This window comes from Lycium barbarum, chromosome 10 (assembly GCF_019175385.1).
Source record: "Lycium barbarum isolate Lr01 chromosome 10, ASM1917538v2, whole genome shotgun sequence".
NCBI classification, from domain to species: Eukaryota; Viridiplantae; Streptophyta; class Magnoliopsida; order Solanales; family Solanaceae; genus Lycium; species Lycium barbarum.
Genome location: NC_083346.1, coordinates 16779315 through 16796844, shown reverse-complemented (window position 1 = coordinate 16796844; position 17530 = coordinate 16779315). Strand labels below are relative to the sequence as shown.

The following is a 17530-nucleotide window of genomic DNA, read 5'->3' as shown; positions in this document are numbered from 1 at the left end:
AACTGAATAGAAAACCGAATATCCCGCACGCCCACCACTATTATTCCTACATCAATTCGAATTAACAAAGAAGAAAAAAACTAAAAAGAAGAGTGAATAAAATCAGCATCTGAAGAGGGTCCACCTCGTGAGAGAAATAAAGTCCAGTCTGTTAAACTAATCTGACAGCCCACAATCCACCAAACAAATTGCCTACAAATACACACTCCCACACCTTATAACTCCTCATTCCAATTTCAACAGTTTGCAAGAAAACAGCCAAAACCAAAAAAGAAAAAAAACCGTTCTCTCATGGCTAAGTCACTGCTCCTTACTCTCTTCGTCATCACCACCGCCATCTCCGCCGTCAATTCCACAAAGACCAAAATACCCTCCACCAACACCACCGTCAATTCCACAATAATACCCTCTATTACCCCACACGAACTTGACACTCTCCTTCGAGCCTTAAGATACAACGGTTACCCACTCTTTAGCAACGCAATGGCCACGTCAGATATCCAGTTCCAAATCCTCACCAGCCACGTCACTATATTCGCACCAAGAGATCATTTCCTCTATACACTCGATATGGCTACAGATGCAGATGCTTACGTGGCAGCTTTAAAATCACACGTCATCCCTTCACGCCACCTCACCATTGCTGACCTCAGCAACCTTACTTCGCCATATCTTGAAACACTTCTTCCACATTACAGTATTTTGATTGGGAAGAGTGAGAGTGATGAGGGTTTTGTAGTTAGTGTTGATGGGGTTAGGGTTTCGGATCCGGATCTTTATGTCGGGTCAAGATTTGTAGTGCATGGGTTAGATGGGATACTTTTGACTGGGTTTAACATGTATGAGGATACAATTGGTGAAATGGGAAAAGGGTTTTTTGCTCATGAGAAAGTGAAGAATGGTGGGTTTGCAAGAGTTGTCAGGAAACAAAGGAAATTGCAGTATCGAAGGGTTTGGAAGAGTAATTACAGTGTTAAGCGCAGTAATTACGGTGGTGTTAGTGGTGAAGATGATTTCTAGGGTTATTACTGTAAATCTTGAATTTTTTTCTGGGGTAAAAGTGTCTGATTTTTAGGGTCATTACTGTAAATCTTGGCTTTTTTCTTGGGCAAAAGTGGCTGATTTTAGGGTCATTACTGTAAATCTTGGCTTTTTTCTGGGGCTAAAGTGTCTGATTTCTTGGGTCATTACTGCAAATCTTGGCTTTCTTCTGGGGGCAAAAGGGTCTTTTTGGGAGGATTTGTATAGAAATCGAAAATAGTGAAATTGTATTTCTCGAACGTGAATTTCTGATTGTGAATATCAATAAAAATGAAAATGAAAGGAATTGTTAAATTCCCATTTTGGAGATTAGAAATTATCTGGTTCTTTTAGGACATTTTATTAAAAAACTAGTAAGTATAAGTTATTTTTTTTGATAAGTTTCACTACTACATTCTTTTTCTTCCCATTAACGTCAAAAATAATGAAGATGATTTCTAGTGGCATTACTGTAATCTCGGCTTTCTTCTGGGGCTAAAGTGTCTGTTTGAGAAAATATTGTACAGAAATCGAAAATAGTGAAAATTGTATATCTCGAATCGGAAAAGGGCCTAAAATACCCTCGAACTATTGAAAATGGAGCAAAAATACCCTCTATCCACCTTTCAGCCCCCAAATACCCTTATCATCTATCTATTGGGTCTAAAATACCCTTATCACCACCTATTGGGTCTAAAATACCCTTATCACTAACATAATCTTTTCATTAAACACGTGTCATTTTTCTATTGGTTGGATTATAAAATTAATTAAACTAATTAACTTTTGCAATATTGACCAGATAGTGCCCCCACCCCCCGACCCGACCCCCCCCCCCCCCCCGTGAAAAAAAAAATTTGAAAAAAAAGTTGACTTTTTTTTTGCACCCCACCCCGCACCCCTACCCCCCCCCCCCCCCGACGCAAAAAAAATTAATATTTTTGAAAAAAAATAGGTTTTTTTAGCTGGGAGGGGAGGGGGGCGTAGGGTGCAGGGTTTGGGGGGTGGGGGAGGGGAAGGGTGCGGGGTGGAAAAAAAAGTCAACTTTTTTTTTCAGTTGGGAGGGGGGGGGAGGTGTAGGGTGCGGGGTGGGGTGCAAAAAAAATATTGTTACGCTTCTCAACTTCCTAGTAAAAAGCACAAGTACTGTGAAATGTCTTGATAAATTAAAATGTCTAATGTAATTGAGTTACCAAAAAAAAAATATCTCACCCTAAAAAACATGGTATATTTTCAACCAAAAATCTAAAAGGCACAAGTGTAGACTACAATATTTTTTTTGCACCCCACCCCGCACCCTACACCTCCCCCGCACCCCCCCACCCCCCAAAAATCTAAAAGTCACAAGTTGACTTTTTTTCCACCCCGCACCCTCCCCTCCCAGCTAAAAAACCCAAAAAAAACGTCAAAACGTTTTTTTTTCAAAAATATTAATTTTTTTTTGCGTCGGGGGGGGGGGGGGTAGGGGTGCGGGGTGGGGTGCAAAAAAAATGTCAACTTTTTTTTCAAAAAAAAAAAAAAAATTCACCGGGGGGGGGGGGTCGGGGGGGTAGGGGGTGGGGGGCACTTGGGTTATCTGGTCAATTAGTTTAATTAATTTTATAATCCAACCAATAAAAAAATGACACGTGTTTGACCAGAATATTCTGTTAGCAATAGGGGTATTTTAGACCCAATAGGTGGATGGTAAGGGTATTTGGGGGCTGAAAGGTGGATGGAGGGTATTTTTGCTCCATTTTCAATAGTTCGAGGGTATTTTAGGCCCTTTTCCGATCTCGAATTAACGTGAATTTCTGATTGTAATAAGTATCAATGAAAATAAAAATAAAAGGATTTGTTGTGTATATTCCCATGTTGGAGATCAGAGATTACTCTTTCACTTTTTTTGGTCATATTCTGTACAAAATGAAGAAAAATCCTATTCTGAAAAATAATACTCCACTAATGTCATTTTTCTGAAGAAACAATAATTTTTAGTTCTCCTTCAAATGAATTTTTACTACATTCTTTTTCTTCTCGTTAACGTCAAAAATAATGAAGAAAGTAAAACTTTTGATTTATGTCAAATGACTTCTTTCGTGGTTAATCTCATTCTATTTTGTTCATTTCATTACTAAACTAAAAACTTGTTAATGTGAGGTCTTATTTTAAAAGAATATCTATTGAAACTTAATTTAGCTTTCCACCATACTTTTTTACGAGTTGGAAAATTAAATCATACACAACTATAAGAGTTTGGAAATTGGACAAATGGTCCTACACTACCATTAGCGTGCTTTGGTAAAACAAAGTTATCTAAGATGACAAGATCAAAAAGATTATAGAATAAACTCAAGCATCAAACGTGTCATAGCTTTTATATATTCCTCCATAATACTCGTGATACATAAAAACTTTTTTTTTTTTTTTTGCAACGCCAAAATTAATCTACTTATGGAGCCAAATTAGGAGATGATGGTATCTCTGGGGTTGAACTAGACTCACTAGCTTCACAATATCCATGTAGAATATCACCTTCTTCAGACGTGAACCCAAGGGAACCAAGCATAGATGGCCAACATTGGCGTTCAATAGTTCTTATGGCACCACAACAATCTTGACCGAGATAGGTTTCACCATTAATGAAGAAAAGCATGATCTCCCCCGTGCATGCTTGGAGCTCAAACAATGATTCCCAACACGGCGTTGACCCTCCTTCATCTTGTAATTTTAAACGTGTCAAAAGTGTAGTATTAGATTTATGTGTGGTTAAAGGTAGAGCATGAAGAATATTAATCCATGAAACTAGGATAAGTAGTAGTACAACTTTGTTCATGTTGTTAATTAGCTATGGGAGAACTATGGAAGTAGTGGGATTCGTGTGGTGAGTGTACGAGAAAATATTGAGGACGCATGGGATTATATATATGAACATATTAAAGGAGAAGCTGTACGGGATTTACGATAGGAAGGTGAAGAGTTATGAAATTAATGTGGAAAATTAAACAACTACATGAAGGGTTTTTGTATAACCGATATGGGGCAATTATGGATTAATGTTTAATGAAAATGAAAGAAATAGGATATGATCACTGGTCCGATTGTTAAACCATGGCATCTGAAGGGTTTTTCATTAGTTCTGGTAGTAACTACTCTATTGAAGATGTACTTATTCCCAGTTAACCAATAGCATTAGTCGAAATGGCTGTTCGATCACATAATTTAATTTATTTAAACTATTAATAAGTGAAGGTTGCCTGGTGCGACGAAGGGCATTTCGTAAATAAAATCAAAAGTGAGGTCAGATCTAACCCATATCAATTACTGTATCTAATTACTCTCTTCCCTGTGTTATGACAGGCCGACCCACCTGAAAAGTGGCTTCTTTGTAAGTTTGTCTCGTTTTTCTCACACACACTCTCTCTCTCTCTCTTTCTCTCGGTGGGTTCTTCTTCCCCTTCCATTTTTGTTAAGCTTGTTCTTTTCAAATTTCAGTCTTTGGGTTTCTTTTATTTTAGCTTTTACTTTTTGTGTTATCTGTTTTGTTTTTTCTTTTGTGTTTCTCTTGTGACTTTTAGTTTCCTAAGACAATACCGAGAAGATAGTTTTATGTTCGTCTTCATGCCATCTTTGACATGTTCTCTGCTTTTTTATCTGATTTTCAAAACATGCACAATGATTCTCATCAGTTTCTCATGGAATCAAGCTTCTGGGAAACCTTTTCTATAGTTGTTCTGGTAGATTATGCTATTTCTCTATCTGGTTATGGTTTGTACTTTGGTAAAACTAAATAAAATTGAATGAATAGGTTAATGTGATTTTTAGAGTGTAAGATTCTTGGGTAGTAACCATGCATAAGCTTGAGAGTAAATTTGATATCTTGTTATACTAGTTGGATTGGAATCGATGTTGTTGCATTTTTTTAGTTGTTTGAGACCGTCTATGTATTAATATAGTAAAGTCATACAAAAAAAAAAAAAAAAAAAAAGACGACACCAGGTACTAGGGGTGTACATGGATCGGGTTGGTTCGGTTTTTTGAAAGACCAAACCAAACCAACAAAAGTCGGGTTTTTCAATCTCGGATTTTTTCGGGTTGCTCGAGTTTTTCGGATTTTTTCGGGTAAAGTCTTCATACAAAACATATAACTTGTACTTCAAATATTTCTTTAGTCCTACTGAGATACGACTATCTAATTAAGATATTTATTAAGAAAATAACACAAAACGTGAGATGAGAGATGACATTGTACTAAAATATTCAACGAAAAAAGTTAATGAAAGTGCATAAAATAAAATGATCATAATCTTAAAATACTAAGTCATGCTACAATAAATACGGCTAATTCATAAGGCATGTAGAAAATGATTATAATCTAAAAATGCTAAGTAGCTAAAATAAGTACGGCTAATAAGTATTAATTACATGACTAGATATTAAAGAAAAAAATAAAATTAAGTTATGTATTTTCACTTTCTAAACTAATATAAAACTAAAGAATAGATATCAACATTATTGTCATTCCAGTGTTAGATATGAATTACTTTTGTTAGCATTAGTATTGATTTGATTTTTGTTGAGTTTTATTTGAGTTACTAATATCATTGGGCTATAAAACCTATTGGACCATTCAAAATTCTAATTTCAAACTTGAAATAATTTGTTAAAAGACAAAAAACTATGAAAAAGTTAAAGAAACATTTATAAATTACATTATAAATAAATATCTTTATGTATAAAATATGTTTGAAATTTTATAAATGTAATGTCGGTTAGTTTGATTCGATTTGACTTTTTTTAGTTAAAACCAAACCAAACCATTAGTATTCAGGTTTTTCTTTTTAAAACCAAACCAAACCATTAGTCGGGTTTTTTTCTCGGTTTGGTTCGGATTATCTGTTTGATGCGATTTGTGGGTTTGCTTTGTACACCCCTACCCGATACAATTAATGAGCTTAATTGCTTGGAAAGACCCACATCATTAACCTGTCACCCTATTCTTTTCCTTTTTTTTTTCTTTTTGTTTTGTTTGGTAATGGGTGAAAATCATTTTCACTCCCCAACTTTGCTTTAAAAATCATTTTCTGTCGCGACCCAACCGGAGGGCTATGACGAGCACCCGGAGCTAATTTACCGAGCACCTCAAGACGTACATCTCATAATCATATCTGAGTGGGCCATAAAGCTAACTCATAAATGTCATAATCTGCAAGGGATACAAGCCCAAAACTGTATATGTATAAACATCATCAAACTGATCTCAAGTACACAAGCCGGCAAGGCTATCAAAATATGATGATACAACAAAGTATAGACTAGGATGATCATAGAACCTCTAATCGTACATATCTGTCTACGAGCCTCTACTGGAGTGAATCACATAATAAGGACGGGACAGGACCCCGCCATGTCCATATATATATACAAAAGAAAAATACCAGCTGAACTGTAGCTCCAGAACAAATGGAGCGCTCCTGTAATATCGTTGATGAAGCAGCCTAGGGGTCTGCTCCGTCTCCCTGTCTACCTGCGGGCATACGCAGCAAAAAGAACGTCAGTACGAATAATGTACTGAGGATGTAATGAGTAACAACATAATGAAAGTATGAAGATAACATAATATAAAAGAGATCAACTTGTGCCTCTGAATGCCTTATTAAGGCGGATGTCATGCATGCTTAGCTTTGGGGAAAAAAAATCATACATACACATATATAGTATCCTGCCCAGCCATTTTGGGCTCGGTGTTATATATATAGTATCCTGCCCGACCATTAAGGCCCGGTGTTATATATATAGTATCCTGGCCGGGCATTAAGGCTCGGTGTTATCATCATCATCATCCCGCGTCCGGGGTAACATAATAAATTGCCCACTGTTGTGGTGTTCACATCTACGTGCTTGCCTGACCGACTATAGCGTGGCGCGGTGAGAGAAAATGCATACATATATATATATATATATATATATATATATATATATATATATATATATATATATATATATATATATATATATATACATATATATATATATATATATATATATATATATATACATATATATATACATATATATACATGAGAGCCCAAATAAAAGCTATAAGTTTATCGGAGTGACGTAAGGTCGGTAACCTCTGATTATCATTATGGAATCATCATCATCGCTACGTCTGATCTTGAAAGAACAATTACCATAAGGTGAGATCAACAACAATGAATAAAATTAATAATCATGAAACAAGCTCAATAATATCATAATGACATCAAAAACTATAAGCTTTGGTATCTCTAGAAATGGAATCATCATCATGGAGAACACTTATCAGTAATATCATAAGAACCTTGAGAATCATGAATTTCTAGCATTTTTTTAGGAGTAAGAATATTATGGATATCGTGTAGGTTCACTACAAAGGAATCATGCCTTAAAAAAGAATGGGCTAGCCTTAACATACCTTGTCGTCTCCTTAACTACTTAACGCTCATCCTTCTGAATTTGCAAATCTACATTCAAGATAATTCGCACCAAGGTTGATTCGGTGAAATGCTTATGAGGTCAAACCAAGCTATTAAGTAAGCTAAGGAAATTTGGGCAACATTTCCCCTTACTCTCCAATCACCTCAACCTATACAACAACCCACAATAACAATAGCAAGTTTGCAAAATTCCTTAAATACTCCTTTCATTGCCCATACAAAGAATATACACCAAACAACCCAAACTTTACCAATATACAATAACTATATACACTTCCTTTCTTCCAAATTAAGGAGTATAGTCTCATCAACATCAACAACATTAGATATTATCCATATACATGAGAATTGTCTCAACAACACAGCCACAACATGCTCAAAACAGTCCATGAACTCAACAACTACAACCCAACCCTTTATGACCTTTTCTCCATAACTATTTTCAATTCTAAGACTTGCTAAACCTTCAAACCAACTTAACATAAGAGAAAAGATGAAAAACATACCTTGTACTTGAGGAACTTCAACTCACACAACTTGCTTCAAGACCAAACTCACCACAACATCACGTAGAAGCAAGAACAATCGCTTTTCACGAACTAGTTTAGCGTAATCTTATTGAATTCTTGATCAATAGGGCTATAAGTGCTTAGGGGATGTGTTAGGAGGTTTCTAGATCTCATGAGGGTGTTGAATGATGAAAAATAGGGTTGATGGGGGTATTTATACCCCTTGAAAATCGATGGAACTGACTCCAAATTTGGCCTTCGCGTTCGCGAGGTCTTTGGCTCGCGTTCGCGAAGAGCCTCTGCCCATAACTTTCTCTTCCGATGTGATATAGACGAATGATTTGTTTCATTGGAAAGAAGACTCGCTGAACTTCAGTTTACATAGGTTATGGATTCCGTAACTCCTAGTATTCTAGGAGATATACCTCTCTAAAGTTGACCCAAAATTTATGTCCAAAATTCTACCAAATTTTTCCAAATTTTCGACAATTATTTCTTCGATTTGCTTGATCCCGGAACCTTTAGACACTTGCTTAACACTTGTTAAGAGTATTCCTTAACCTTATAAGGGTTCCATGACCTCTCCGAGCTTACATTAGTTTACTCACAATGCAAACGACGCGAGAATTTTCGAGGTGTAACATTTTCACCTCTCAACTTTGCTTTAAAAATCAAGCTCCTCCCTCAACTTTGAACAATAGACATTCTCCCCTCTTTATCCAATACTATTTCACCCTTGCTTTTTTCAATCCTCCATTTATGTAATACATTTTTATATTATATATAATATTTATCTTTTTAATCTAGATATTTATAGATTCTTACTTAAGTTCATTAACCTTATAAGTAGAATAATACTTTATGAATTTGTGACAAAATCTAATGCTATTTTTTATGACTGTTATTTCAATATTATATGCAGTAACTATGTATATATGTATGTACATGCATGTGTATATATTTAAGTTTCACTTCTCTGTTATTATCTATTGTTTATATAAATAAACAAGGAGTTGTCACTAATGGAATATTTCCTCACTTATGGAATATTTCTTAATTATAATAAAATTCATTTACAGTATAAATAAACCATTTTAAAAATTTGCCTCTATTTTTTAATTTCTTTTGCATTACATGTATAAAGTTATTATATCATGTAATTTTTCACTTGTATAAATAAATATTAAAGTTTTGATTATTTTTAATAAAATTAATTTTTTGTTTATTCTGTTAATTTATATTATTATAGAACATCATTAACTTATATAATCAATTATTATTTCTCACTTTTTCCTTCGCCTAGAAGATAAGATTTATTTTTTATAAGAAATTTGTTACATGAATTAAAAAAAAAAATATCATGATTATAAAGAAGTTAAAAAAAAAAAAACAAGAGTTGATAATGTAAGGATAAAATAGGCATTTAAAAAGTCAATTAGGATAAAGTGGGGAGAATGTCCATTGTTCAAAGGTGAGGGGGGAGTTTGATTTTTAAAAGCTAGTTGAGGGGTGTAAATGATTTTCACCCGTTTTGTAATTTGTAACATAGAGTATAATTTATCACAATCTAACATCATTAAAAAAATAGCAAAAAGGGAAAAGACAAAACTAACAAGACTCTAAACTCAAGCATTTTATCATCATTTTGCTTAGAATAATACATATAACTATGCTTCATTATTCCCAAGCAAATTGGGAACGACATTCTATCATTTTGTTTATCAATAAAATAAAAGGCCAAATTTCGACTTCTATATGAAAACATTTTATTGATTAAAAAATAATACTTACCTTCTAGTCTAGCAACATATGTTGAATTCTTGGGTAACTTGAGATGTTATAAGAAACATTCAATGGCTAGTAGGCATCAATTTCCGTTTGTTATCTGCGAATAATTTTGTAGTACATTAAGAAAAGTGTGTAACAACTTTGTTATCGTAGTATATCGTTACTTGTGACTTAAACATGGACTTATTATAGGGTTCCAAAAATTTAACAACGAAGGAACGAAGGTATAGATAATAAGTCTTTATGCGTAAACTTCTCTACATAGTTTTCTTAAGGTACCATGATGTAAAATTCACATGACTCACAATCCTTTCTGTAACATAAGGTAAAATTGCAACAATATATAGTACTCTCCGCTAGCATTTTTTCTCAATTATTCAAAAGATTCCTTTTCGTTATAATCCATAGGATCGATCATAAGGTGATATAACCTATCAAGTTTAACTTTTATACATCAACAATATAAAATGTATATACTGTAAGGTCATTTCTGAATGAATTACATGTAATATATATATATATATATATATATATATATATGTGTGTGTGTACAAATGGAATCTAATAGTATAAGAATACAAATAGCTTTTTATATCATGTCAAATTGAATTAAATTTTACTGCACAGTCAGTTGAAACATGATAAATTTGAAGAGAACTAATAATTAGAAAACCACGAGGCACGACGTCTTAAATTTTATAAGTTAGTATCTTTTCATAACCGAGATAATAAACCAAATGTATTGAGAAAAACCAGCAGACACCATATCGATCTCCACAAATTAACAACCGTATATAAGATTGGAGCTATGAAAAATACAATGTTCTCCCAAACATACTAACACACTCAAAAGGTACTTAAAAAGCTAAAACTACATTAAACTCAGTGGCATTCGAATCATAATAGTATTAAGTAGAACAAGGCCTTTGAGACTCCCTAATTTATTATATCCAAACTAGGCAGCACCAATGGAGAAGGAGCAGGACCAGAATTAGATGAAATATTATGAGTAGCCCCAGAAGTAGCAGCACGTACTACTATAAACTCTCAATCTATATTTGTTTCTTCTGGAGTGAAACCAAGTGTAATAAGCATACTAGCTAAGCCAACAATGATGTGTGATTACAGAATGGCTTGGCAACAAGGCAAATCAATATCAATTGTCCCAATTGTGAAGTAAGCAACTATCTCAATTGTGCATGATTTTATCTCCTCAAGTGCATTCCAACACTAATATACTTCCTTGATTTGCTTCATCAAGTCTTGGCAGTATAGGTGTTTCTCTTGATAAATGAACATTGCTCAAATTTGTGATTATTGAGCAAGTTAACATGATTAAGAAGAAAGTGCAACATTTCAAAGCCATGGTTGAAAGGGGGGGATGGATCTATATATGTGTGTATTTTCTTGAGAAGGAAAAGATGAGAAAAGTTGGTAGTTAACTTGGGATTTTATAGGGGTTTAATTAGGGGAAGAGGAAGGGACTCATCCAGTAAGTGACATTTTTGAAAATTATGTCTTTGCCCTTTGGTGTTATTGCGAGGAATATGTTAGTTCTTCGTGCAATATATTGTAAAGAGTAAATTCCACTTAACCCCCTTAAATTTTTAGGTTATAGGTGTCTTCCAAATTTCAGATACAACTTCGAGTTGTATTGAAATTTTTATAGCCAAACACTGATTTTCAAATAAAGTGAAAAAAAAATTCGGAGAAAAAGTGAATAATTCTCGTGGCCAAACGAGTCCTTAATTTAGGACTTAATTGTCATTGACAAATAGATAAACTATAACGGAATAATCCTTTTACGGTGACAAAGCAAAGAAGTAAATAGTAATCCGAATCGTCTTAGGAATCAAACTTTATTTCTACAAGGAATTTAGATTCTTCTTTGACAAAGTTACACATAAATAGAATCACTTCGATGCATAATTAATAGCAGTCAGTTCATTGGGAACCTCTTTTGTTCTCTAATTGTCTTAGCTTTTCTTCTTAAATAAAAAGAAAGTAACGTCTTATTCAACGTGGGAAGCCACTAAGTATTAGCTAGCAGGCTATATGAGAATGAGAACTCACATTATCGGAGAGGGAATAATTATGGACATCCTCGTTAGGCTACCCGTGAAGTCTCTTCTTCGTTTCAAGTGTGTTTCTGAATTTTGGAATACATTAATCTCTGAACCTTACTTTAAGGCAAAGCATCTCAATTTTCATGCCAAGAACGAGAATTCCCAAAAACTGCTTATTGGACAATCAATCAATAATAGTAGTTTTTACTTCCATTGTTCTTTTTTATCCTCGGTTCAAATTGTTAAGGATATACAGAGACTTGAATGGCCCTTAAGCCCTAAACAATTGCTTTATAAAGTCTACTGTTCTTGTGATGGGTTGTTTTTCATCGGGATTTGGCCGAGTAAACCTATGGAAGCTATCATATTTTTGCTATGGAACCCTTCCACAAGAGAATCAATAATACTTCCCCATTTAGAATGTCCAAAAGAGGGATGTGCTTACGGATTGGGATATGACTCTATTAGTGATGACTATAAACTCGTTAAGATTGACATCGATGAACAAGTTGATGAAATTCTTGCTCTGAAAAGTGGTTCCTGGAAAAAAATTCATGAAACCTCAGATAGGATGCATGATAATATGATATTTGAAAGGGAATGTTTGGCATTTGTACATGGAGCATTTCATTGGTACGGGTGGTCCGGAAGGAGAGTTGTGGTTTCATTGAATATTTCGAATGAGAAATACCGTTGCCAGAAATAGTGTGGCCTCCTTTAAGTAAGAGTGACCTGGTTGTATCAGTGTTGGGAGGAATGCTTTGTGTTTATCTTAACGACCGTATAACTTTTAATTTATGGTTAATGAAAGACTATGGCGTCAAAGAGTCGTGGACGAAATTGTTTAGTATACCAATTAATGGGGAAAATCCTATACTGTTGTATAGGTTTTCAAATGGTGAAGTGTTACTTAGCGACATGAAATATTCGGGAAGAGATGTATATAGGACATCTGATGGATCATTTGGATTAAGCAATCGAATATGGCCTTCGAATTCTGATGATGATTTTGATGGAGTTATGACTAATATTGGTTTTGTTTATACAGAAAGTTTGATTAAACCAAAATTGGGTCACTAAGTTGTGTGCTGACCATCTAAGTAATATAAGTATGGCTCTCTCATTACTATAGTATTACTATTTGCTTGCTTAGGTAAGATCGAGGAACCTTTTTCAAACTATTATTCTTACATAAATTTATATTTATCTCTTTTTTTGAGAATTTTTGGTTCCAAAATTGCAATGAAGCAACGCTGTTGGCTTGCTTATTGATGACGGGAGCCATGAAAATCTTGTTTTTAGCGCTTTGGTAAAACAAAGTTACTACTATATAATTAACATGGCCAAAAAGAAGTTATATACTATAAAACATGACAACATCAAAAAGAAGTTGTGGAATAACTATCTCAAAGCATCAAGCATGTCGAGGCTTTATATATTCTTCCATAATACTCGTGATACATAAGAAACCCATTTTTGTTTTTTTTTGCAACACTAAAATTAATCTACTTATTTATGGAGCCAAATTAGGAGATGATGGTATCTCTGGGGTTGAACTAGACTCACTAGCATCACAATATCCATGTAGAATATCACCTTCTTCAGATGTGAATCCAAGAGAACCAAGCATAGATGGCCAACATTGGCGTTCGATAGTTCTTATGGCACCACAACAATCTTGACCTAGGTAGGTTTCACCATTAATGAAGAAAAGCATGATTTCTCCCGTGCACGCTTGGAGCTCGAACAATGATTCCCAACACGGCGTTGATCCTTCTTCATCTTGTAATTTTAAACGTGTCAAAAGTGTAGTACTAAATTTATGTGTGGTTAAAGGTCGAGCATGGAGAATATTAATCCATGAAACTAGGGTAAGTAGTAGCACAACTTTGAGGATCATGAGATTACTCTTCATGTTGTCAATTAGCTATGTAATAACAATACAATGGAGCAGTGGAATTCGTGTGATGAGTGTAGGAGAAACTATTGAGGACGTGTGGGATTATATATATGAACGAAGCTATATACGGATTTAATTATGACAGGAAGGTGAAGAGTTATGAAATAAATGTGGGAAAATAAATACAGAAGTTTTTTGTATAACCGATATGGAGTAATTATTGGTTAATGTTTAATGAAATGAAAGGAAAGGATGAATATATACTGGTCCAATTATTAAACGTTGGCGTCTGAAGGGGTTTATGTATCTTGATTAAATAACTACTCCACTACTACTATTGAAGATGTACTTCTCAGTAAACTCTATATGGCATTAGGCTACGTGCTTGATTTGATTACAAGTAGTAATAACGGCTATTTGATCAAATAATAATATATCGTGGTTCGTGCATTATAACGTATAGGAAGGATATAAAAAATATAGGAGGATTACTAGTCCAAATATTGACGTTGGCATCTGAAGGGTTTTACTAATTTTGATTAATAACTACTCCACTACTATTGACAGATGTACTTCTCGGTTAACTAATTAATTATGGCATTAGGATGGTATGGTTGATTTAATTACGATTATTAGTGCTATTTGATCAAATAATAACATGTAATGTCGTGGTTCATCCCTTATGGCGTATAATCAAGTTAGACTTATCAGTATATCAAATGTTTAAGACGGACACCCAGTACAATGTATGAGCTTAATTACTTGGAAACTAAACACACACAGGGTGACACTTTTTTTTTTTTTTTTGTGAATAATTGAAAAAAGACGGATACTTGAAATGAAGTAATTAAAAGATAGTCCACCCTCATTTCTTTGGTAAATTTTGCTAAGCTATTATCTATGTTGGGAGGTCCTATTTGGATCAACATCATGATATAGGTTTTCTATATATTTCCTTTTTGTTTTGTCTTCTCAACATTAGACCATACAGATTGAGTGAAATGGATAGTAATAAATTTTCGAACTTGCTCCTAGCACTTGGCGATTCATCCCAAACACTAAATACTTATCTAGTTTGATCCACCAATATATCATATATGTTGTTGTACCATACTAGAAATCAAATCTCTAGTGGAAGATAAGGGAATCATATATCATAAGACACTGCTTCAGAGAAGCAAATCAAGTTGCAGACTTTATGGCATCCATCAGCCACCAACTGGAAGATTTATATACTATCACTAACTTTGACATACTTCCTAAAAAAGCCAAAGGTTTACTAAATGTTGATCGATGGCAATTACCAACATTCCGAGTCAAGAAGAGAAGTCCAAGTAACATGGTGTATGATCCTCCATGACTGTTCAACCTTATTACTATTCCTCAGATGCTTTTTTGGTAGGGCACATACAGTAGCTAGTTGTTGTATGTGCCAGCTCTCTGTTAGTTCATCTACATAAGAAGGATAGGATATACCCTCCTTCTTCAATGTACCTTGCAAACTCAAATGACAATAAGATCATGACTTGGAATTGGAAAAAAAAATGGAGGATCTTTGGTTGATTCATAACTCCAATTCAAGTTTCTTTGACGTAAAGACATTATAACCTTTTTAACTTTTAACAATTTATCACAATATAGTATAAAACATCACTGAGACAAATAGAAAAAGGAAAAAGACAAACAAACAAGACACACAATTCAGGCATTTTATCATCTTGTTTATGGTGATAATTACACCTCAGTCACAAGCGAGTTAGAGACATTCTACCAATTTGATTATCCACTAAAAAAGCACGTACCAATTTCTACCTTTTATAGTCTTCAGAAGTGAAAATCGTCTAATTTCTACGTGGAAAACTTACTTTACTAAGAAATATTATACTAGCTTTTAGCACATATGTTAACTTCTTGGGTAATTCTAGATCTTGTAGGAAACATAAAATAGGTTAATTTCTTATCTAAGAATATTATATTTTAAGAATAGTGTATAACAACTTTGTTTATCTTCTAAATTTTGTTACTTGGGACCACACATGGACTTATAATAGGGTTCTAAGAATTAGACAGCGATCGGATTAAGTTACTAATCGAAGATTTGTTAATTATAGCCTTCGTCAAAACAAAATTTAAAGGAAAGCTGAAACTGAAAGAAACTAGAAAGAGGAAGAGGGCGCAGATCATAAGTCTACATGTGTAAGGTAAAATTCCAATAATCATATTAACACTTTCCACTAGCATTTTTTCTCAAATCAATCCAAAGGGGAAAATGAAAATCATAAGCCATAAAAGGGTGCGCCTACTTGGATATGTTGCCAGAAGAGGAACTAGAATTTTGAGTTTATGAGTTTTAGATTTTAGAAAAAGAACAATTATTGAATTCTTAATAAATTATTTATACATAGTATGTGATTTTGGGGGGGGGGGGGGGGGGGGGGGAACACAAGATTAGCATCAATACTACTAAATTTTGCCAAACTTAGAGGGAGAAGATTAGCTCCGCCCCTGTCTGTGAGCGGTTAAACTGGAGAAAGAGAATTTTAGAAACAAAGGGGGAAATGAAAATCATATTTGGAAATTAGGATTTGGTAATTTTTGTATTTCCTTGTTTATTCATTTCAATCCCGACTTTCATATTAAATACCACCTTAAATCTTTATATTAGGCAGCATAAAAGTTCATTATATTATCATGATCATATTATTTAAAAAGTTATTACAGATAACTTTACATATGCTTATAACAAATAAAATTAATAACCTGAAAAATAAAAGAGATGACTTTCTATATTAGCTTAAATCGCACTTAGTAATGTAAAATTTTCATTACCCTGTAATTAGAATTTTTTTTTTTTTTTGACGAAAACTACGAGGAGCAATATATTCACATGAGTTATCTTTTTACTTGCAAGATATAAATAAACCAAATTTAATTTATTGAGAGAAAAACGAGACAGCACCATATTTTCACAAATTAACAACCATATATTAGAGCTAGGGAAAATTACAAGGTTCTCCCAATCATACTAGTGTAGTAATTAAAAAGCTAAAATATAAATAACTTAGTGGCATTCGAATTACTATAGTAAGAATATGGCCTTTGAGTCTCCCTAATAAATTAATCACTCATTTCCAGCCAATAATGGAGATGGAGCAGGACCAGAACTAGATGAAACATTATTATTAGTAGCTCCAGAAGCTGAAGCATCACAATAACCTCTCAACATATTAGTTTCTTCAGGAGTGAACCCAAGTGTACTGAGCATACTAGGCCAACAATGATGTGTGATGACAGAAATTGCTTGGCAACAAGGCAAGTCAATATCAATTGTCCCAATTGTGAAGTAAGCAACTATCTCATTTGTGCATGATTTTATCTCCGCAAGTGCATTCCAACACTCCATTATATTTCCTTGATTTGCTTCATCAAGTCTTGGCACTGTTGGTATTTCTCTAGCATTTGTTATTGAACCAGTTAACATGATTAAGAAGAAAGTGCAACATTTCAAAGCCATGGTTGAAGAAGGGGGATGGATATATATGTGTGTGTATTTTGTTGAGAAGGAAAAGATGAGAAATGTTGGAAGTGAACTTGGGATTTTATAGGGGTTTAGGGGGGAGGGGAGGGGACTTTTTCAGCAAATGACGTTTTTGAAACTTATGTCTATGGTGTTATTGCATGGCATCCAAAAGCCAAAAGCCATGGATAATTAAGACAATATAATGGGATTCTAATAAAGTGAACATTGAATGAGAAATTAGTCTCATGTAGAGAGAGACAGTCGATGAA

General features: G+C 34.0%; 2 protein-coding genes across 2 annotated transcripts; one reads left to right on the top strand and one right to left on the bottom strand.

The window, feature by feature from the left end:
- The first annotated feature begins 236 nt into the window (after positions 1-236).
- Positions 237-1286, top strand: LOC132613970 (fasciclin-like arabinogalactan protein 19). Its single transcript, XM_060328292.1, has one exon. The coding sequence runs from the start codon at positions 292-294 to the stop codon at positions 1018-1020; it is 729 nt and encodes a 242-aa protein (XP_060184275.1). The 5' UTR covers positions 237-291; the 3' UTR covers positions 1021-1286.
- Positions 1287-16862: 15576 nt separating this feature from the next.
- On the bottom strand, positions 16863-17255 carry LOC132612785 (egg cell-secreted protein 1.4-like). The gene has a single exon (XM_060326874.1). The coding sequence runs from the start codon at positions 17253-17255 to the stop codon at positions 16863-16865; it is 393 nt and encodes a 130-aa protein (XP_060182857.1).
- Between the last annotated feature and the right edge of the window lie 275 nt (positions 17256-17530).

Coding starts and splice junctions, on each gene's coding strand:
- LOC132613970 (XM_060328292.1), top strand. CDS start 292: ATGGCTAAGTCACTGCTCCTTACTCTCTTCGTCATCACCACCGCCATC.
- LOC132612785 (XM_060326874.1), bottom strand. CDS start 17,255: ATGGCTTTGAAATGTTGCACTTTCTTCTTAATCATGTTAACTGGTTCA.